Below are 22,709 nucleotides of genomic sequence, written 5' to 3'. Positions count from 1 at the left end.
GTGTGTGTGTGTGTGTGTGTGTGTGTGTGTGTGTGTGTGTGTGTGTGTGTGTGTTCTGTTTCTCTGTTTGTCTATCTGTCAAGGTTCTCTTGGGATAATACCTTGCCCAGTACCACCCACAGAAATTAGACAGAGACACAACTTTGTCTGCAACTTTCCTACTCTCAGATGTCTAGGGATTGTAGATTCATTTACTGTGTGACCCTTCGATGAGAAGGCCAAAACTTCCCCCAGTGGCTTCACACCGTGGCAGACCTTGCTTGAGCTTTGTAAGAAAGGGGTTTGTTATTGAGGTATCCCCATATCTAGCTTTTGTGAAAGCCACAACTGAGGGTAAGGAGGGGTGGACTAGGTTTTGGTGACACAGGAGCCTGGGGAGAACAGCTTCATACTTGAACTGTAGCCGCTGACACCAGTCCTCTTTGTTCCCCATCCAGCTCTTAAGTGCTTCCTGCCCAAAAGCTCTCCCTGGCATTTTAACAGCTGCGCAAGGACCCCAGACGCTCAGCTGAGGCTCCGATTGCTGGGGAAGGCAGCAGTGACAGCGCTGTTGTTAAAGCTTGTGCTCAAGCAGCTGCTTCCTGCAGGCTTACTTCCCCAAAAGTCTCCTTTTCCAGCCCACACTTTTCATTTTCTTTTTTAGGCCATGATTACTGGAGAGCTGGATATCCTCAAAGACTGGTGCTATGAAGCAGTAAGTTTTCACATTTTTGATTTCTAGACTTTATAGAACATTTTGGAAAATTAAATAAATGTGAAGAACTACTAGTTGGTTGGGGATCTTAGGTTGCATTAAGAGAATTTTAGTGTCCACTACAAGGGAAAACATGAACAGGATGGAGCCTGTCCAGGGGAGGGCTGCCAAGCCAGCAAGCAGGCCCTGTGATGGATCAGGTGAAGAAACTTGAGGGTGCAAGGCTTAGGGTAGATGTGAGATCTGCCTTCAGGAATTTGGAGGGCTGTAGATGAGGACAAAGGGACTAATTAACTGGCTTACCATGGGCCCAGAGGGTACTGGGATTGGGAGCAGCAGAGAGAAGTACAGAAGCAGATTAACAGCTCACTGTAAGGAGGATTTCCCAATTATCTGAGCTTTCAAAGAAAGGGAGCCAAATGGAGCAATGGAGCAGACCTCCCTTTCATGAGCGATCTGCAAACAGAGGATAGGTGAGCACTGCTTAGGGCTGTCACTGCTGGCCACCAGAATGCCACCCAGCCATATGATCTGTGGCCTTCAGCTTTCTCAGGTTTTACGAAAGTACTAACAAACTACAACATCCCATCAAATACCAGAGATCAGAGGCAAAATGGGTCATCAAATACCAAATAAAACCTTGACCTCCAAACTATTTGCATTTTAACAAAATTACAAATTCTAACAAAACAGTCACAATAATAACTCATTTACAGTTTTTCTCTTTGAGAAAAAGAGCTGTCATTTCTATTTTTCCTGCAGTGCTATCTACAAGGCTTCCACAGACCTGCAACTTTTGGAGTGGCTCACCCTTTCGCCCCACAGATTCTCTAACCCACCCATGCCTTATCCTCTGGGAAGCTGTTTTCTGCCATAAATTCTCCATAGAATATCTACCCAGATTCCGTGAGCACTAGTCCATTTATTAAGTGGATTTGTTCTGTGAAGTTTGGATTCAGTCAAAGGGCCGCACTTGAAGACCTAGAGGGCCCCATGTGGCCTTAAGGCTGCAGGTTCCCCACCCCTGGAAGCCCTTCTGCTGACCATCTGTTACCCCTTGCTTTTACTTAGTAACTGAACCAGCTTTTCCAATCCTGTTTCCTCGACTGTGAAACTTCCTCAAGTCAGCAGTATGCTGTGTCCTCCTTGGGCCCACTGCAGCCTTCTCAAGATTGCCTTTTACATCACCCAATGTTTTGACTCCTTGAATAATGGAGTTTTCCAGAATTGATAGCTGTGTAGCATCACCAGGAAAATACTGTTATTAAAACAACTTGATTTGGGGTCATAAACCAAATTGAGGTAATTAAAAAGACCATGCAGTTTCTCAGATGCAAGCAATTCCTCTTTCTCCCCTTCGGTTCTGGGCCCAGTATGTTGTCCATCTGCTCAGTGCCACTCCACATTAAGTATAGTGAAGGACTGATTTGTTGATGCTGCCTTTCCAACTGCGCATGTGTTCTGGACAGTTGTCAGGTAGCGTTCTCTTTGTTGAGTGGATGGTTTAATTTACATGTAATAAACATTAAGCTGTATTGGTATATGAAGCTGTGTTCCCAGCACTGGTGGAGGTACAAATTTTAGGTAAAAATATAGCCCTTGCCTTCATGGAACTTAATATGAAACAACCTAGGAAGGCAGAAGGACTTTGAATATTGACATGGCAATGAGCTGTGTGCCAGAGGACCAGCCCAGTGAAGGGCAGACAGACCCATCACCATCAGCTGAGGCTACTCAGGAGAGAACCTGCATGCCTGAAGCAGAAAAGGGGTGACTGCTTCAGGATGCGTGGCGTGTTAGTGTGGACAAGCCCCTCTGAGTCTTTGTAGGTGATACCCTGGGGACCTTCCTCACTCTTCTGAGCTGGGTTGTCCTCAGACAGCAGCATCACATGTCCCGCTTGTTCAGAACTGACAGATCTTACATCCTGCTAGCACAGCCTTCTAAGATGCTCATGTTCTATTGGTGGATATGATGGGCACATGGATAAATAAACACAGAATGTTTTTAAAAAGTAATGTAAAATAATTTCAAGAGGGAGAGAGCAGTGCCGGCTGAGGGGATCAGCACATGCCTTATGTGTTGGACTTGTTACCTTAGCTGAGACGTGGAAGAAGCTCAAAATTCCAAGAGACAGGTAGAGGTGAGGAGGACACATAGCCCACATGTGGGCAAGGTGCTGTGCCAAGGCCTGAGGTTATCATCTCTGTTTAGTGGGGATTCTTTCGAGGGATGGACTGGACTAAGGCCCAGTGCCCTTTCCACTCTGAAATTCTGTGAGATTCAGGTTGTAAAAGGGCAGCATCAAACAGGCAAGTTTGATTGGAATGGAAAGTGTGTGGAGGGAATAATATGAAATGAACTTTGGAAAGTAGGTGAGAGTCAGAGTGTGGAGAACTTGAAATGATTTTTGTATTTTGTCCCAGAAGTGATAGGGAGCCACCAAAGAATTTTGAGTTGAAGGGGCAGCTAGGTGATACAGTAGATAGAGCTCCAGCCTTTGAGTTAGAAGGACCTGAATTCAAATGTAGCCTCAGACACTTCAAACTTACTAGTTGTGTGACCCCGGGCAAGTTACTTAACCCCGATTGCCTCACCAAAAACAAACAAAGAATTTGAGTTGAGAGTGACAAGGACAGATCTATATTTTTTAAATATGACAGTTGTAGAGGATGGATTAGGTATAAGGGACCATAGAAGCAGAGACCAATTCAGAGGCTGTTTCAGTAGTCCAGCCTGGTGAGGAGGCAGTGAGGACATTAATTAGAGTAGAGGCTGATTGTGGGGAGATAGCATCAACAAGATAAGGAGAGGGAAGAGTCAGAGGTGAGACTGAGTGACTGAAAAATGGTAGCATTCTCAACAAAAATGGGGAAGTTGGGAGGGGGGATAGATTCTGGAGTGGAAATGAGTTCTGTTTTGGGCAAGGTGAATTTAAGGTACTTGGGTGATATGCAAGTGGAGAGGTTTAGCAGGTAGCATTGTGGAATTGGAGTTCAGTAAAGAAATTAGGATTAGACACACAGATTTAGGTGTCATGGCTGGGGAAAAGCGTGGTAATTAAGGAAATGAAACTTAGAAGGGCCAACAGACAAGTGGGAGGAAAACCAGGAGAGAATAGTGTCATGGAGACCTAGGTGTTCAGCAGTGTCACAAACTGCTGTGACTTAGTGGTGGAGATCATCGGTCACCTTGAAGAATGCTTCCAGGTTACGAGAGAGAAGAGAGGAAATGGAGGTAGCAACTGTAGACAGCTCTAGGATTTAGATTGTGAAAGGGAGGCAAGACATAGGTTGATAGCTTTGGGGATGACTAAATCAAATGAGCATGTCCGTAGTCTGAGGAAAAGGAACTGGCATATGTGGTAAGGGGCAAATAGGTGTTTTTCTTTTAGCAAATCTGTGCTCCATTCCAGCGTTCTCAGATGTTTGAGGGCAGAGGGGTCTTTAGCATTGCTTTCATCAGAGAATGCTCACAGACTCCTGGAAAAAGCAGTCTGGTTATCTCCTCTCACTTGTCCGTTTAGCAACTGAAACTTCTCTCTCCCAGGTTCCTGAAGACATCAGGCCTCATCCTTTTCAACCTCTCTTTAGCCCTTGACACTGTCACCCCTCCCTCCTCCTCACACTCTCTTCCCTCAGCTTCTGGGTCACTCTTTCTTGGTCCTCACACCTCTGTAACCACTCTTCACTGTCTTCTGCTGTATCATCATCCTCTTTCTACCTCCTGATCCTTCTTGGACATTTCAAGTGGCTCAGATTCATCAGTCCAGAGCAGAGCTTGTTCTCTTTCCCAGCTTTCCTCTTTGAATTTGCTTATTTCTCTTGAGAGCACAACCATTTTTCAGTCTCTCAGGGCTGTAACATCAGCGACCCATTGACTCCTCATTTTTGCCCAGCAGCTGCCAAATCCTGTCATTTCTGCCTCCATCAGCTCTCTTTTCTTTCCCACTTCTCACTGCTCACAAACATCCCCTTACATCACCTCTCACCTGTACCCGGACTGTTGTGACAGGCACCTAAGTGATCTTCCATCCTCACCATCTCTCCCCTCTCCAATCTCTCCTTGGGGCTGCCAGGGTGACTGTCCTCCTGACAGATTTGACCCTGTCATTCAGCTAATCAGTAAGCTGTCCCTCTTGTGGAATGTAAGCCCTTGTGGGCAGGGACTAGGCCCTTCTGTCTCTGGTACTCAGTACCATGTGTGGAACAGATACGTGCTGGTGAGGGGGGAAGAAGCAGGTGGGCATGTGTCTCTCTCTGGGTCTAGACTAGTTTTGTGAAAGCTGTTCTTCTTCTGCCCTCATGGTGCCTCACCATCGAGGTGTCTTTGTTTCCTGGGCAGATGCCCCTGGCAGGAGAGAGGATCTTTACAACAGGCGAAACAAAACACCACAGAGGAAAGAGCCCTGCTCTCACTGGGTTTCTGCAGCTCCACGTATCTGATCTGTGGGTGTCATCACCAGATACAACCAGCAGGGGGCCTTCCTGTACCGGTCATGTTCTGTGACTAGCATCCAGCCATTCTTCTTCCTTGACCCTCTTTGTGAAGCTGCTGTGGCTGTGAATTCATCCCCTTGTTGCCAACCTGGCACTGTGTTCTTAGCGTGGTTGGTCCTCAGACAGCAGACTTCATGTGTCCTCAAGACCCTGGTCAAAGCTGGTCCAGCTTATTAGGACTTGAGTGAAGGCAAGGAAACTCAGGAAGGAGGGATATGCAGAAATAAAGAAAGGGACAGTGCCGTAAAGGACAAGACTCAAGTACGCCTGGGTCCTGATGCACAAGATCTGTGAGTCTGATCTGCCTACCCAGGCCAAAAGTCCATCCCATTATTCTGTGTCAGTGTTCTCAGAATACTGAGAGGTTAGTTTAATAAACTAAACTTAGTCACCTCCCTAGTTGCAGAGTGATTACGTAGTTGACTCAAAATCCATAAAACTACATATAAATTGATATCAAATAATTCCCCTGTGAAAAAGGGGGTTTAATGAGGTTGTCTTCATTGCCCGATTGCAGGGGCAGCATAGGAAAGGGTAGGGGTGGGGGTGTACTGTATGGGATAGCCTAGTAGCAATAATAATAATAACTAACATTTATATAGTGTTTACTGTGTGCTAGGTGGGCAGATAGACAGCACAGTGGATGGAGTTCCAGGTCTGAAGTCAGGAAAATTCATCTTCCTGAGTTGAAATCTGTACTCAGACACTTACTGGCTGTGTGACCCTGGGCAAGTCACTTAACCCTGTTTGCCTCAGTTCCTCATCTGTAAAATGAGCTGGAGAAGGAAATGACAAACCATTCCAGTATCTTTGCCAAGAAAACCCCCAGTGGGGTCACAGAGTCAGACAGGACTGAACAACAGCAATGTGCCAGACGCTGCTAAAAGCTTTACAATTATTATCTCATTTGATCCTCACAACAACCCTGGGAGTTAGGTGCCATTAATATCAAATTTCAAATAAGGAAACTGAGGCAGAGGTGAAGTGACTTCTCCAAGGTCTGTGCTAGAAAGTATCTGAGGCCAGATTTGAACCCAGGTTTTCCTGACTCTAGGCCCAATAGAGGGAAATCAGGGGAACTTTAGTTCCTACCTCTTCCCCCAAGATATATCATCAGTAATCTCCCTGTAGTTCTTTGATGTGTTACAGCATGACCCATGCCCTCAATCTTCAAGCTTCCTGATTTAGCCTTATCCCCTCAGAATTTGCTCTTCTCCTCTTCCCCTGTGTCTCATCCTACCCAGCCTTGGTTCTCTGCTTCTTCGGATTAAGCAACTTCAAATCTGTTCTGGCTAATTTTGCGCTGTGCTCATCTCATAAACAGTGGGGGAAAACAGGAGGAGATGTCAGACCTTTGAAGCCCTCCTCTGCATTGTGACTAATACAAGATGCTTTGTGTGAGAGGCTTGGGGTTGGCTAAGATGGCTGAATATCTTTGTTAAAATGAGAGAAGATGACTGTGCCAGTGAACCTATTGGTAGGATGGAGGCTACTGAGAGGAAGTTTTAAAAGTAACATGTAAGATGAGCTCTTGTTTCTCATAAGACTGAATTCTAGTTAGAGAAAAATACATGTAGCACATTCTTGTTCTCACTGCCAGCAGCTGCCTTCAGAACTCAGACTCCTGTCTAGACCCCAATCAGGCCACTCTGGGGGCTGTCAGAGCAAATGAGCTGCCACAGGTTTGAGGTTAAGATGGAGAACAAAGAAACAACTTTTACCATTTTTAGTCTAATTGAATTCATTTGATCTTTTCTCCAGGCTGTTACAGGGTTTGCTTCACTGCAGTCTGCCTCCCTCTCCCACATGCCTCCCCCAAACCCCACTGAAATATTGGTGCCTTCCTCCCATGTCCACTTTTTTGAAATGATGGTGACCCTGCTTCTGTCTTACTTGTGTCTTCTTTCTTGCAGACGTACAATCAAGTAGCTCATCCCATCCACCAGGCAAAATCCATGGGCCTGCAGTTCCATTCCAAGATTCTGGACATTAGCAATGTTGATGTAAGTCCCTTAGGTTTTCTCCTTGCTATACAGAAGTCAGCTAGACTCATAGGACTCTAATGGACCTTTGAGATCTCCTAGCCCAGGGGATCTTCACCTGGGATCTGTGAACTTGTTTTTGGTTTTGTTTTTTTAATATTTTGATAACTATTTCAGTGTAATTGCCTTTCTTTGTGGTCCTCTGTATTTTACTTTATGCATTTTAGACATCTGAGAAGGGGTTCCATAGATTTCATCAGACTTCCTAAAGGGTCTGTGAAACAGAAACGGTTAAGAACAGCTGGTCTAGGACAGGCCCCTTGTCTTACAGATGAGTGGGATGAGGCCTGGAAGAAGGGCTATGACTTGCCCTCAGTCATGAAATAAGTTACTGGCCTAGCTAGGACCTAACCCCGTGTCTCTGAAATGCGAGCAGTGAGTCGGTGTTGCACAGAACCATATTTGGGATCAATGTAAGGAAAAGTTGCCAAGAAATTAGCCGCTCAGTGTTGAATTAACTGCTTTGGGAAGTACAGAGTTCTAGACTAAGTTGTAAAGGGAAGTCACAGAGAGGATTCTTGCTTAGGTGTGCGTTGGATTAGATGCCCTCAGAGGTCCCTTCCCCCTCTACGACCCTATGGCTCCAATTCCTACCTGGTACCTCACACTCTCCACCCCCAGCTTAGCATGGGCTTGTATATTTTAGGACTTCTGAAATGATTGCAGCTTCAGCCTTTGTTCCCAAAGGAGCCCTTAAACCAGTAAACTTGATCTCGGCATTGTAAAGAGGAATAGCTTGGCTTTCGGAACAACAGCTGCTAGGCAAGGAGTGTCTGGGCCCATTTCTTATAAGAAGGAAGTATCCTCTCGAGCGTCGTGGCTCCTCGGAGACCTGGTTCCACCTGGCAAGTCTGGCCCAGGGGAGGAGGCCCATTGAGACATTACGATCTATTCTTTGCCCACCCGGAGTAGTTGTGACCGTCCTGCTACTGGCTTTTCCTGTGGCAGGCAGCCAGGATTTACAAACTCAGAACTGACAGGTGTAGCTCAGGGTTTTGTGTCCATTCTCTTGGGCCCCACACATCAGTTGAAATGAGGGCAACTGCATCTGTCCCCTCTCCTTCTGGGTTTGTCATGAGCCGCTGGGAGGAGGACAATGCTTGAAATGGGGCTGGCAATGGTGAGATCTCTTTTTTGGATCAGGAACAGGGCAAGCATCGTGTCGCCCAGGTAGCGATACCTGCTGCTTGGTGTAAGAGGAAACACTTTAAAATCAGTCAACCTGAGCAGGGAGGGCCAAGCCTGCCTGTGTCCCCTCCTCACACAGGCTTGAGCTCAGCTGGATCTTGGCACCTAAGACCCTGGAGAGAAACCTGTTCATTTTCTCTCCAGAACTGGAGTCACTGAGTCACTGGTTACTGAGCCCTAAGTTTCCTTTTGAAGCAGGGGTCCTTAATCATTTTTGGTTCCTGAACCAAAATGAGTCTAGTGAAGCCTGTGGACCTCTTCTCATAATAGTGTTTTTAAATGCATAAAATAAAATTACAAATGAAGCCAGTTCTATTTCAAATATTCTGTCCAATTCTTGGATAACCCCGGGCTGAGAACACCTGTTCTAAAGGGGTTTGGGATAGTGTTCTTGGACTCTTTCTGGCAGCATCAGGAGCTTTGGATAATTTTTTTTTTAATTTCTAAAGATTGTAGACCCTGCATATATTTGCCCTGAGCCAAGTTCAGGCCTTAGGCGTCCAGGACCCAGAGCCTCTAGGTGCTGGACTAGTTCTAAGGTCACAGGGCATGGAGTGCCTCAGGACACTGATCTCTGACTCTTCTTACAGGGCATGGAGCCTGCAGGCAGAGCACTGAAAAATGGCTTGCAGGTAGTGACCAGACCTCCCTAGAACGTGCTAGAAAATTCAGTCATTCTCATTAACCCTTTAACTGCAGGAATTGAGGGAACTTCTCCAAGGTCTCTCAGAAAATCCAGTATAATGAATGGTGATTAGAAAGGCCTGGCAGTCATTGACCTTGGGGCCTGCAACAGGAGACTGAGAGGTGGGCCTGGGGTGGAGGCATCATGTGAAACCCAGGAACATTCTCCTGTGACTGAATGGGGCGACAGAGCCAGTCACATAGGGATGCCCTCTTCCCAATCTCCCCCAATGTGTGAGCTGGGCTCAGAGCTATGTCCTGTCCCTGAGCCTGTCAGCCAAGACTGAGAGCTTGTGCTGGCTGCTTCAGAGCTCAGACAGAGGGTGGAGTTGGGGGTTGTGGATGCCAGGAAGGAATTTGCTGAGAGAGGTGTTCTGAAGCTCAAGATAAGAAAGATTAATGGGGAGGGCTTTGCAGAACAAAACCTGCTGAGCCACCAAGGAGTGATGTAGTGTTTTTGTAGGTTGTCACTGTGAAGTATGTAAAAAAGGGAGTCTGGAAGTCCCTGGTAAAGAGCATCATGGCAGCATTACCAGAAGCTTTCTGATGATGAGGGAAATGCAGTCTGGCTTTGTGCGAAGGCTGGTCAAGGGGCAGGCTGTTTGTGTGATCCTTTAACAGATCCTTGCAGCTGAGCAGGAGACAAGAAGGACTGCCTCATTTTCCCACTGCTGTCACTTCCTGTGGCAGCAAGGGTAGACATTTCTCATCACTACAAAAGCTGTAGGTCTTATGTTTTTTTCTTTGGTTTGCCTTCCCTGCAGCTGGCGATGGGGAAGATGATGGAACAAGGACCGGTACTAATCATCACGTTCCAGGCACAGCTAGTGATGGTGATCAGGAACCCCAACGGGGAGGTGGTAGAAGGAGACCCAGTAAGTAAAGGCATAGGAAGGACGTCAGAACTGAAAGGGGCTCATGGTATTGTTCATATGAGGAAACTGAGGCCCACAGATCTGGCAGTGGACCCCAGATCTCCTGATTTCCCAAATCCAGGCCCCCCCTGCTAATGAATCCATATAGGCTCTAGTGATCTCCTAGTGCCCAAGCCTGACTCTAGCATAGCTCTTTGGCAGTAGTGGCCCATCTGGTTTTCAGATTGGATCAACAAGTCTTCATGGATGATTGACTGGATGTGTCATTGGTAGCCAGGGAGGACTGGCTACTCTGTGGCCTTATTGCTCCACGGCCCCTCACTTGTTCCGGTGCAGCTAAGCCAGGTATAGGAAGAATGAGCAACATTCTGGTGTGCCCTCTCGGGACAGATGTCCCATTCACTCACTCAGCACCTCTTTCTTGAGAACCTCCTCTGTCCCCACAGCCTCCTGATAGGTTCGGCCCTAGCTTCAGCAGGGAGGCTGACCTTGAGGAAAGGGGCTGCCTCCAATGTTTTGAGAGCTGCTCTCCATCAGCTGCCTCATGAAAAACACAAGGGGGATCTTAACAATCTGTTAAAGAGGAAGAGTTAGCTAGTCTGCTCCCTGGACTCCTGTTTAGATTCTATTTCACTTTTCCACAATAAACACTGGTTATGTTTTTCTAACTTCCAGAGAAGATACATCGTCACTAATGCCCGACCATGTTTTAATGACCCGAGTTCTCCTTTAGAACCGCCCCAGACCCCACCTGATGCGGTTGGAGCTCCCCTATTTGATGACTTTTGGAAATAGTTCCTTTTTACCATGTCAGAACCATATGAAGTTTCCCTTTAGGTTTTTCACCTCTGGGAAAATGATCCAATTGTTTTTCTTAGAAGGCCTCTGCCTTTGTCTTGGACCGTAGGAAATATGGTTTGGGGGATAAGGGCAGCCCAGGGAAGGTGGCTTGGAAGCACACCAGCTTGGGCTTCACAGAAGCCCTCATCAGCACCTTGGTTTCCATCCAACTGAGAACTTAGTGACTTGGGGATTGGATTTTCTACTTCTGGTTTGCTTGTAGCTTCATCAGGGGCTTGGATGGGGTTTCGTTCCTCTTCTTGCCTATCCTTCCATCCCTAACTGTATGTCTCAGTTGCCTAATTCCCAAGATGCAGAGGCTCATGCCATCTCAGGAATGGTGGGGAGAATGATCCAGCTGAATAGTAGCTGTTTTGAGTAAAGGGCCACCCTCTGGTCTCATCCCTTACAGGTCAGGCCCTGGGCCTCAGCCTGGAGCTGTCTGTCCCAAGGCCTTCCTTGCATTCTGTGACAAAATGTCATCTATATAAAACGGCACCTCATCGTGAGTTAGCTCAGCACTGGCATCTGAGGATCTCTGCCCATATAGCCTGGTATCAGGCTCCATCAATTTTCTTTATCCCTTGACCTCTTACTTCATGATGTTCGCAGCGAAACCGAAATGGAATTGTTTGGTTCCCAGTAGCTGGTGAGTCAGATAAAGCTCAGAGTAGTTCAGTCCGCTCTTAGGCAGCAGAGATTATATTCAGGCCTTGGTACCTAGAAGAGCTCTAGAAGGACATGAGTCCTGTCCTGCTTCCGTGAACTCCATGTTTCTCTTTCAGTTTTCAGAGTGAGCTCCGCTGTGGCCACCCATTGCCGAATAAGGGGGTCAGCGAGGCCGTTGCTGGTCGCAGACCAGAAGCGCTGTGCTTGAGGCTGGGAGTCACATAGCAGATCCATTATCCTAGTTCAGATATTCAGTAGTAGCTCTGTGATTAAGGGGTCCTAGATGTAGAGTAGAGGAGGGGTTCAGGGGCCATCTAGGCCAACACCCTCAATTTCCTCTTCTGTAAAATGGCGATAATATTTGGAGTATTACCTCAAAGTGCTTGAGAAATGTAATGAATACTTAACTGTAGCAAACTGAAATGCATTCCCTAGAAAATATATAAATCATAGAGCTATGGAATTTTAGAGCTGGAAGGGACCACCTTCTCATTTTACAAAAGATGAAACGGAGGCTGATAGAATGGTGCGAGAACTGGCCTCACCAACCTCACTGACTCAGTGTTAGACCTGGGACTTAAACCCAGGGTTAGTGATCCATGCCAGTGTTAGGCCTGTTGAAGAAGGGCCCGGTTCTGGTCTTGGTTCTTTCTAGTTACAGCAGCTGGAAGACAAAGACGTAGAGGTGGGTAGAGAAAGACCTGGAGATGAACCAAGGCAGAGGCCAAGAGTAGGGCAAAGAAGACCTAAAATTTAGGGGTACAAAATTGTTTACAGTTCACCCAGTCCAATGAGGAAAATGAGACACAGTCACAAAAGTAGCAGGGTGGTTGGCTGGCCCTCTGTTTCATGAGCAGTGAAGGTTTTAGTACCGGCAGGCACCTGCGGATTGGTGGCTGTTGCCCCTTACCCGACATTAGCTTTGAGACAGCTGGCTCCCCTTCTCCCCTCTCTGTGCTCCTGCAGTCAGTTGGCCTCTCATCATCGAGGGCTTTTATTCAGGAGCTTGGCATATTTCCCAAGGGATGTCAGAGGCAGCTTTGGCAGCTACCTTGGCTTTTTTTTTTTTTTAATCCATCAATACATTTGGTCTCAACAGACACTTCCCAACAAATGCTCAGCCTATCCCTCTTCAGCCCCCTGTAAGCACATTTCCTGAAAACAGTTTAGCAAAAGCACCCGGTAGAATGTTTGGTACTAATAGTACTTGTCACCTTCTATTTTTTTAGTTTACAAAAGATGTATGTGGACATCATCTTTGATGGTCCAGTCAGTTGTGCTGTGGTCGAGTTTTATTGACTTGTATTTTTCTTTCTTTTGTCATAGTTTTTGTCTTTTTCTTTCTGCTTTGCCTTCTTTACCTTCTTACTATTCGTACCCGTCTTGCCTAGTTTTTCTTCATTCTTCATATTCATTCAGTATAGTCCATTACATTCATTTGCCACCGTCTGTACTTCCTTTTTTTTCTTTTCTTTTTTTTTCTTTTTTAGGCAGTTGGGGTTAAGTGACTTGCCCAGGGTCACACAGCTAGTAAGTGTCAAGTGTTTGGTCTGAGGCCGGATTTGAACTCGGGTCCTCCTGACTTCAGAGCCAGCGCTTTATCCACTGCACCACCTAGCTGCCCCTACAGTCTGTACTTCCTCAGTCTTTGTGATCACATATTAGGCTTCAATTGGTGGGCTTGTTGAACTTTGCTGTCAGTAACTTCCTTGGGAAATAAACTGGATCCTGAGATCTCTAGGTCAAAGGGAACAAATAACTTTTCCAGGTAACTCCAAATTGTTTTCCAGAATTGTTAAGCCAATACACAGTTCCATGTGCAGTGAATTTAGCATACTTGTCACCTACCCTATAGTCCCTCCAGCGCTGATCATCCCTTTCTTCCCTCATTTGAAAGCTTTAAGTTTGTATTTCAGAGTTGTTTTAATTTGTATTTCTCTGATTGTTAGTAATACTGAAATTTTCCAAATGATTATTGATTGTATTTCTTTTTGAAAACTTTTCACATACTTTGATCACTTATCTGTGGCTCTTAGTCTTAAAATCTGTCAATTCCTTATGAATTTTGGGTGGCAGACTTTTATCAAATATGTAATGAAAAAATTCCTGGCTACTCCAGCCCTTGACGTACCTTCTCATTTGCTTCAAACAATAGCTCTGTGAGGGAGGTAGGACAGGAAGGGACTATTATCTCCATTTTACAGGTAAAGAAATCCAGACTCAGAAAGGATAAATTAGAAGGTTTAGTCTCCCCCTTGCCTGAAATGTGAACTTAACCACTTAGACTATGACTGAGTCAGGACTAGAACCCAGACCTTTTGATTGCCACTTCTCTGGCCTTTCTACTATACCATACTCCCACTTTCTAATAATAACGATATGATAATGATAATTAGCATTTATATAGCGCTTTAAGACATCCAAAGTACTATACAAATACCATTTAATCTTTACAGTAACCCTGAGAGGTGGGTGCTATTATTCCCATTTTTTGCAGGTGAGGAAACTGAGACAGGGAAGAATTAAGTGACTTGTTCAAGGTCAAATAGTAATGTCTGAGGCAGGATTTAGACTCGGTTTCCCTGACTCCATATCCACTGGCCCAACTAGCAGCCTTCTGACATTGCTATGTCTTCTGAGAGCTCGGAATGTCCAGTTGTAGAGGCTGGTACCGTTCTTGGAACAGCCTCATATGGGGAAGGCATTGTGAGGTCATTCTAGGAGATAGACTGTGTCAGGGGCTGGTTGCACTGTTGTCTGATGCCTGCCGAGAGGCAGAGGGAAGAGGAGAGAACCTACCCTGTCTTTAGGGCCACACTTGAGAGGTGCTGGGAGGATGTGAGGAAAAAGAAAGTGGTGGCCTGGAAGCCAGGCAAGGTGGGAGATTGTGCAGAGCCGGGAGGCCTTGAGAGGGAGCAGCTGCCTGAAGGGGGGCTTTTCTCTGGCTCTTTCTGCTGGTGTCTGCCCCCACCATTCTGAACTCCTAGAATTCTGTCCCCAGAGATGCTGTTTTACAGAACTGTGCCATTCTCCAGGCTCATCTCCTAGACTCTAAGAACTACGGTATGTCAGATCTCGGGGACCCTTGGGTTCCTTGCTGAACACCCTCTTTGTATAGAAGGAGGGTCCTGAGCACAGAGAGGCCATAGCCGTGGGCACTTACTGAACAAAGTGAGTGTCTCCTCCATCCTCCCTCAACATCTTGGGAACCCAGAAGTCTTTGTTTCAGGATGTTTTGCCTGATTTGTATGTTGAGCACCTGAGACGATGTCCCCTAAACCATAGTCCTCGAAGAACTGACCAGAAATTCATTTCCTTTCAGCAGACGTTAATCCAGGTGCAGGGGATACAGAGACAAAAAAGGAAACAGCCTCTGCCCTCGGAGGTTCCATAGTAGTAAGGATGACACCAACATGTGCATAGATAAATAAACACAGACTCTTGGACAGAGAATGATGAAGAGACGGGATCAGGAGAGGCCTCATGTGGAAGTGGGGCTTCCAAGAAGCAGTGCTGGGGGGTTGGCATATTAAAAGACATGGACGCAGGGCATGGAGTATCCTCTGAGAGGGGCCAGCAGGGAGGCTAGTGTGGCTGGAACACTGACTGCATGAGACTGCAGCCAGCATCTTGTCTCCCTCAAAACCAGACAGCACCTGAAAGGACCAAGCCTTGTCAGGTTGGACACAGCAGGATTGACTCTCACTGCCACTCCTTGCTGTAGTAATACTGGTTGAACGTCCAATTTCTCAGTTTTCTTGACTGGGGCATATGACAGTCTGTAGCCCCACAGGCTATCTGTTTCTTCTTGGGAGTCTGCTGGCTGGCCACCTGTGTGCCCAGGCGGAGTAACTGAGGAGAGCATTCTAGTACCTGGAGATAGATAGAACAAAGGAATGGATGTGCCATTTAGCCTCCTGATCCTCAGTTTCTTCATTTGTAAAATGGCAACTGAGCTCCCTTCCAGCTCTTAGATCTGTGATTCAAGACAACAGCAAACTCATTCATTTACTGGGCCTTGGCTGGGACATGAAAGTCAAATGTAAGTTATATACGATAAATCGCTAATAGCTCTACATTGGGAGCACAAAGATTCCATCTGGCATCAGAGGGGTGGTGTGAGTGCAGCCTTGGGGTCTAGCTCTGGTAGGAAAGCAGGAGGATGGTTTGGGTAGCACTATGGCTGTGCTCTACAATGATCCCAAACATATTTTTTCTAGTCCCTTATGGAATTGTAGATCATGAGTTAGTCTAACCAGGGGTGGGGAACCTGTCGGGTCCTTGGCTGCAGCCTTTTGACTGAGTCTGAGTTTTACTGAGGGGATTTGCTCTGTGAAGTTTGGATTCAGTCAGAGGGCTGCACCTGAGGCCCAGGAGGGCCACGTGTGGCTTCGGGGCCGCAGCTTCCCCACCCCCGCAAGTGGTGCTCTGTCGCTGCCTGCGTGAAGCTGACAAGAGAGCTTGCTTTTTTTTGCCCGGGTTCCCCTGGTGACAAGTTGGATGTCCCTGGATGTCCTTTCGGCCTTTCACGTGCCACAATGAAGGAGTTGGGCTAGGCGGCATCCCAGACTCCTTCCAGCTCTGCTGTTCTGCGATTCGGCTTCTTCTTTCAAGTTTCAGGGAGTTAGCCTTGTGCTCCTCATGGAGTTCATTCAACCTCTCTGTAACCTAAATAATGTAGAGGGGTTTTGGATTCTCCTTCCTGGGCCCCGCCTGTCTTCCTGGCAGTCTGTCTGTTTCCTGTCCTATTACTAGACCTCCCCATTGGTGGACAGATGAGGATTTTGTAAGCTGGGTTCCCATTGTACTTGCTGGCCTTTGGGCTTATTGCTGCTGGGACTGCAGAACCTAATTACTCTGAGAGCTCAGAGCCCCGCCAGCACGCTTAGGATCATTTTCACTAAATGCACAACTTCAAGTTTGGCCACGCTGATGCTCACATGCCACCCTTGCACCCACTCACACAACCTGGCAAAACCTTCCTCCACTTTATTCTCTTCAGGATGCTCTTTGAGAAGTTAGTATCCTCTGCATACCTGGTGATACCACTTCCATTGATCCCAGGAGGGAGGGTTTCCCCAGGCCATAGCAAGGATCAGTTGCAGGAATTGGGTCTATTTAACCTTGAGAAGCAATAACTTAGTGAGGGAGAACAGGCACTCTGAGTATTTGAAGGGCTGTCCTACGAAGAGGTAGAATGAGTTACCATCACTGGAGGTGTTTAAGTGGAAACTGGATGATCATTTGTTGAGAATGTTGTAGACACATGTATAACCAGTATCAGATTGCTTAATGTCTTAGGGAGAAGGGAGGGGAGGGGAGGAAGGAGGGAGAGAATTTGGAACTCGAAATTTAAAAAAAATAATGTTAAAAAAAATTTTACATGTAACTGAGGGAAAAGTATTTTTTTAAAAAGAGACAGTGCAGTAGAGGGGATTACTACTAGGTTACAAGTTGGACTGTTTCAGAATTTCAGTTTGCAAGATCTGTCTCAACAGTCTTTCAGGTCTCATGGGGGCTCGGTTTTGACAACAGTAGAATTTTCACTGGTCTACTCAAACGAACTAGTTCTTGCCACAGCACCTGCCACTTGGATATGAAGCTGCAGAACTCCCAGAACGTTAGGTGCTTGGTGCAGAGCTCATCCTTCCTGGGAGAGGTTCCGGTTCTGAATGTGCTTTCTTTTCCTCCAGGATAAAGTGTTGCGTATGCTGTACGTGTGGGCACTCTGTAGAGACCAGACTGAGCTCAACCCTTACGCAGCCTGGAGGCTGCTGGACATTTCAGCCTCAAGCACAGAGCAGATTCTCTGAAGACAGCTGTTGGGGACCTGCTGGACTGTGCTTTGTTGTTCTCCCAGCAAGGGCCCCACTACTGTCAGAAGCTTCAGGATGCAAGACCATTTGGCTCCTGCAGGGTACTTGTAACCCCCCCTTTCCAGGATCCAGTGTGAAAGGAGGGGGGGGAGGGAAGACTGGGGACTGGATGAGATAAGGACATGAGAAAGTTCCCCTTGGGGAATGCAGTTGCCTCAGAGGGGTGGTGTTGGGGACATGGTATATGAGCAGGGTAGCTCATAGGGTCCCAGGTTTATAAGGTTAAGACTGTCGCAGAAGAAGCCTGAGGCCTGGTACACTGTTGTCTCCCTCTTTCCTGCATTGGGCCCAATAGGTGGATCCAGGGAGCATCTCTGCCTTGGCCTGCTGCCTAGAGACCTTTCCTTCTCCCTCTGTCCTTTCCTCTCCCCACAGGCTGGTTGGTTAGTAACTGAGAGAAGCCAAATTGGGTGCCACAAGTCCTGCAGAGGCCCAGGAGCCGGGCATCCAAAAGCAAAAAGCGAAAGTGAACTGAGGTCCCTGAACACAAAGCTTGCTGAAGCAGTTCGGGAGAAGGGGGATATTGGGGATGGCGAGGGAAGAGTGAAGCACAAGGCCCTACAAGGAGGTGGAGGGGAGCAGCTGTGCCCCACTTGGTCCTATGCAACGGGGAGGAAGAGGATTAGAAAGGAAAGACTGTCACCCCACCTCCTGCACACATACAACTTCTAGACCTGGCAACCTGTCCTGTCTTGGAGGGGCCTTGAGGGACAGAGCCTGGTGCTGTCTCCTCCCCTCTCTGGCCTCAGTTATCCCTCCTCTTCTCTGGTGAAGGGGTATACTTCCTGCCAGGTGCCTCCATCTCTGGCATCAGATCAGCCAAGTCATTCTAGAGCATTTTTAAAAATAACAAAACCTGAATGTCTTTCATTTCTGTACATGCTGCCTGAAGATTTGAAAATAATAAAATACCAAAATGAATAACAAATATGGTTCCTGATTTTACTTAGGCTGTCAGGGTAGGTGAGTCAGCCACAACCTAGGGAGGGGGAAGGGGGAAGGGAGGGAAGGGTAGAGTGTATCGGACAAGCAGTTTGCTGCTCAGACTTCCCCAGGACTTGAAGGCGGTTGGAGAGACAGACAGCAACTGGAGGCTTGGGACTCATTGTCTAGCTCCCTACAGCAGAGCCAGCTTCTTACTGAGAAAGGAATGGGGTCAGTGGGCCAGGCCATAGTGAGACTGCCAGGCCTGCCCTGCTGGGCTGGCTCAGCCAGCCTTAAGGAGGATGATCTAGTGCCTGGATGGGATTGCTTGAGCCCCAAGGGTAGAGAGCCAGATTAGACCCAGGTTGGAGAGGAAGCCACTGGCCTGTACCCAGGGACAGAAGGGGCCTTGCTTCCTTTGCTCCCCCAGGGAGTATGGTTCTCCTGGATATGAAGAAGTTCAGGGTTCAGTGTGAATGTCCTTGGGTCCAGAAGGGGAAGGCCACAGAGGGGATCACCCTCCCCAGAGAAACATGTTTTCGTATATGTAAACCTACATGCCAAGCCAATGTGCTTCCTTCTCCAGGGAAGATAATTTCAGTTATTGGACACAAAAGGTTCCAGATGTCAATTGTGAAGTGTGGGCACACGCTGACAGAGAAGACACAGCTCCGGACCTGGCCGAACAAACACTCTCCCCTCCCTAGTTCCTGAGTAAAGGGAAGAGATGGTGGGACCCCAGTCGTGTCCCTTTGGGGCCCCTGCCTGGCCTATGCTAGGGAGTAAGGAGTGAGTGTGGGGTTAAAAGGGATGAGGGTAGGGTGAGATCTCTATGGATTCCCATTCTGCTCACCTCCAGAATCTGGGATGAGGTGGGCATTGGTGCTGGGTAGAATTGAGATGGGGTCTGCAGGACGGGAGAGGGAGTGAATGTTAGAGCTAAAGATGTGTTTAGGAGCTCCCTGATGCCCCGATCAAGTGATATAATGCACTTCATTATGTAAAGGGAGAAGGGGAGGGAAAGGAATAAGCGTTTATATAACTCCTACTACGTGCCAGCCACTGTTAAGTGCTTTAAAAAAGAAGTCCAAATGTTTGAACCTCCCAACAACCCCGGGAGGGAGGTGCTGATATTTTGCAGTTGAAGAAACTGAGGCAGGTAAGGAGTGACGTGACTTACCCAGGGTCACACAGCTAGGAAGGTTCTGTGGTCAGATTTTTGAACTCGGGTCTTTTCTGATTTCAATGCCTAGCGCTCTCTTCACTGCGCCATCAGTCTAGGCTAGGGCCTGTGGGGCTTGCCTGGAGGCGGATGGGGTGGTGGGTCGGATAGAGATGGCTGGGAACGGTGGAAGCGGGGGAGGGGGCTTGGTCGGGGGAGTAGCTGGGATCTACAGCATTAGGGTGGGGGAAGCAGGACTGTTCCGGGAAACCGCAGCAGGTATCGCAGGGGGAGTGCCCGAGGAGAAGAGCTAAGTTCAAGTAGGGCTACAGGGTTGGTGTGGAGGCTACCCGGCCTGCAGAGAGTTAAGGGGCTGTGCGGTGGGGAGCCCTCCCTCCCTTCCCCCCCGCCCCCTCCCCCGCTCCTCAGGGCTCTGGGCGGCGGCCCCGCCCCCGTCGCCATGGGAACAGCCGCGGCGGCTCGGGCTGCGCCTCCTCCGTCTACTCCGGCAGGGCAGGCAGGGCCAGCTGAGCCGGGGTTGAGCGCACCGAGACGCGGGGAGAGCGAAGAGGAGGAGCGGAGAGGAGAGGGGTTGAGGGAGCGCACCGAGACGCCCTCACCCCCAGCCCTGGGTGAGGGAGGGGGCTGGGGGGGGCAGAGGTGGGGCTGTAGGAGCCACGGGCAGGAAAACAGGGCTAGGGACGAGCACGGATGGGGAGGGGGCTGCAAGGGCGGGGCGAGCACAGACGAGGAAGGGGCGCTGCGGGGGTGACACGGAAGGGGCAGGGGACAAGGGGGCGACCTTGGGCCGAACAGGGTTTAGAGACTCGGGGGCACGTGGGCTGGAGGGTGAGTGGGTAGGAAGGAGGCGGGCAACGGCCTCTGGGCACCCGGGTGGGTGGGCACAGGCTAGGGTGGCTGGGATAGCTGGGGCAGGCTAGGCAAGGGAAGCAGCCCCCAGGTAGGTGAGGTTGGGCTGGGGCTGGACTGGAGCTGGGCTGGGGATGGGGATGGAGATGGCTGGGGGCTGGGGTGCGCGGGTGTAGGGTGTGGTGTGGGGCGAGATGAGGACCGGAGTGCCTGGCTCTCCAGGTTCTTCGTCTCATCCCTCATATGCACCGAGTCAGAGGGCTGGGGTAGGGGGCCAGAGGGGGAGGTAGGGAAGGGAGTACACGGGCGTGGGCAGGTTAAGAGATGAGTGGGTGGGTTTAAAAATAGGAAAATAGGTGTGGAGTGGGGTGGGATGTGATGAGGTCGCGGGATGGGTGAGGTGAGATGGGTGGGGACGTGGGTTTGAAGTGCTGTAAGGGGGTAAGGGGCTGGAGGTGGTTAGGGTGAATAGATGGGGGATGGAACCGTGATAAAATTGGGTGTACGAGGGCGGGGAGGGGAGGAGTATGGAAATGGTGTGATAGGAAAGGGTGCTGAGGTTCCAGGGACTGGGGGTGTTTGGAAGGAGGTGAGGTAAAATTGGACTTACGGGGTACAGACTAGCACCGAGATATGTGGTGTGTGGTTAGATGAGGGTAGCTGGGCGGGGTAAAGGAGCAAGGGATTAGGTGATGGGACGCGTTTGGGGGGATGGCGGGACTAGGTTGGGATGGTACAATTGAGGTGAGGTGGGAGATGAGATGGGGCCTGGGGGCGTAAGGAGGGTAGCGAGGACATGAGAGACAGAGGTAAAGGGTGTATGATTGTGGAGCGGAGTGAGAATGAGGTGGGATTAGGAGTATGGGGGCGGGGATGGGTGTGTAGGATGCGTAGCGGGCTGGAGGTTTAAGGGAGCCGTGGCGTTGGGGACTAAGTGAGGGTTGGGGGGTGGGGAAGGTACGAGGAAGGGGTGAAATGAGACAGGGATGGGGTGGGGGCCACTGGGGGCGTGGCAGCCATTTGTGGCTCTTCTCCCTCTCCCCAGGTCTCTGTGCCAGTCCGGTCCGGGTCGTAGCCCCAGAGGGGGAGGCGGGCAGACGGGCGATGTGAGCTGCCAGTGGAGCCATGAGCTCCGCCTGGACTCCAGACTACGAGGCGCTGTCCCCGGCAGGGGCTCCAGGGCCAGGGGGAAGCGGGGGGTCCGCGGGGCTGGACGCCGAGCAGCGCACGGTCTTCGCCTTTGTTCTGTTTCTGCTGCTGTTCCTGGTGCTGCTCATGGTGCGCTGCGTCCGCATCCTCCTGGACCCCTACAGCCGCATGCCTGCCTCGTCCTGGACCGACCACAAGGAGGCGCTAGAGAGGGGCCAGTTCGACTATGCGTTGGTGTGAGGGTAGAGCGGAGGGGTCCCGCACCTACCCACCCTGCCCCAGCCCGTGCCCCTGCCCCTGCCCCTACCCCTGCCCCTGCCTCGCCCTGAGATTCCGCCCTCTCTCCTCCCTACCCTGGTATCTCTACGGCATCCCCGGACTGGCCTAGAATCCAAGGCCCAGGACCACCTCCATTCTTGCACCCCAGCTTGGTCTAGAGCTCCCCAAACTCACCCCTCACCACTTTACCTCATCTGGCCTAACCTCAGGCTTTTCTCCTTATCCAGATGCCCTGATTCCCACCTGGCCTGGCCTGTGACCCAAGGCTCAAGGCTATCCCATTCCCCTGACCCAAAGCCTGGTCTAGGCCTCCCTTCTCAAACCCAGAATCCACCTCCAGCCTGACCTGCCCTGGGACCAGAAGCCCAGGCTTCCCCTAATCCTGACTCCTGCTCCTAAGCTCTCACATCCACTCTGCCCTTCCACCCCGACCCCCACCTGAGGGCACAAGATGAGCAGGCCTAAGGTCTGGCAGGTGATGCTTTTCCAAGCGGAGTGGGCCATTCTCCCCACCCACTTCCATCAGGGAGGGACTAGAGTGAGCAAGCTCTGGGAGGCAGGTCCCCCATTTCTGTGCTTTGGGGAGTTCCTCTGGCCAGGATGGTGGCTGCTCATCTGCCCCCTCACCTGCACCTGCCCTGCCTGCTACCTGATGATGGATAATCAAAGCTCTGGATGCTGCATCCTCCTCCTTTTCCTCTGCCTGTTTGACCTGCTGGCCTCCCCTCTCTCATGACAGCTGGCTGGCCACTCTCCTGGAGCACTCAGGACTGATGCCCTTCCCCCAGACTGGGACTGCAGAACCTAGTTACTGAAGAGAAATTCAGCAAGATCCCCCCTCCTCCACTCCCAGCACTTTAGCCCCTCCCTCAATTCAACAAGCATTTAGTAAGCACCTATTACGTGCTTACTAGCTCAACCCAGCCCCCTCTCCCTAACCTCAGAAGCCTCCCTCCTT

The 22,709-nt window shown here is 49.4% G+C and overlaps 2 protein-coding genes across 2 annotated transcripts in view; both read left to right on the top strand.

The window, feature by feature from the left end:
- The window catches only part of TIMM44 (translocase of inner mitochondrial membrane 44), a 43,307-nt gene extending 25,012 nt beyond the window's left edge, over window positions 1–18,295 (top strand). Inside the window, exons 10-13 of the mRNA XM_027844187.1 lie at window positions 644–694; window positions 7,107–7,196; window positions 9,872–9,982; window positions 17,185–18,295. Coding sequence (XP_027699988.1) covers window positions 644–694; window positions 7,107–7,196; window positions 9,872–9,982; window positions 17,185–17,304 — 372 coding nt within the window. The 3' untranslated portion in view covers window positions 17,305–18,295. The remainder of the gene's footprint in view (window positions 1–643; window positions 695–7,106; window positions 7,197–9,871; window positions 9,983–17,184) is intronic.
- Window positions 18,296–21,448: 3,153 nt separating this feature from the next.
- CTXN1 (cortexin 1) lies at window positions 21,449–21,712 on the top strand. Its single transcript, XM_027844118.1, has one exon. It carries the CDS (start codon window positions 21,449–21,451, stop codon window positions 21,710–21,712), a length of 264 nt encoding a protein of 87 aa, XP_027699919.1.
- The last annotated feature ends 997 nt before the right edge of the window (window positions 21,713–22,709 follow it).

The sequence above is a fragment of the Vombatus ursinus genome, unplaced genomic scaffold (genome assembly GCF_900497805.2).
Source record: "Vombatus ursinus unplaced genomic scaffold, bare-nosed wombat genome assembly UNPS02014935.1, whole genome shotgun sequence".
Lineage (NCBI taxonomy): Eukaryota > Metazoa > Chordata > Mammalia > Diprotodontia > Vombatidae > Vombatus > Vombatus ursinus.
The sequence above is the reverse complement of the archived record's forward strand: the minus strand, read 5'-3'. Positions and strand labels throughout refer to the sequence as shown.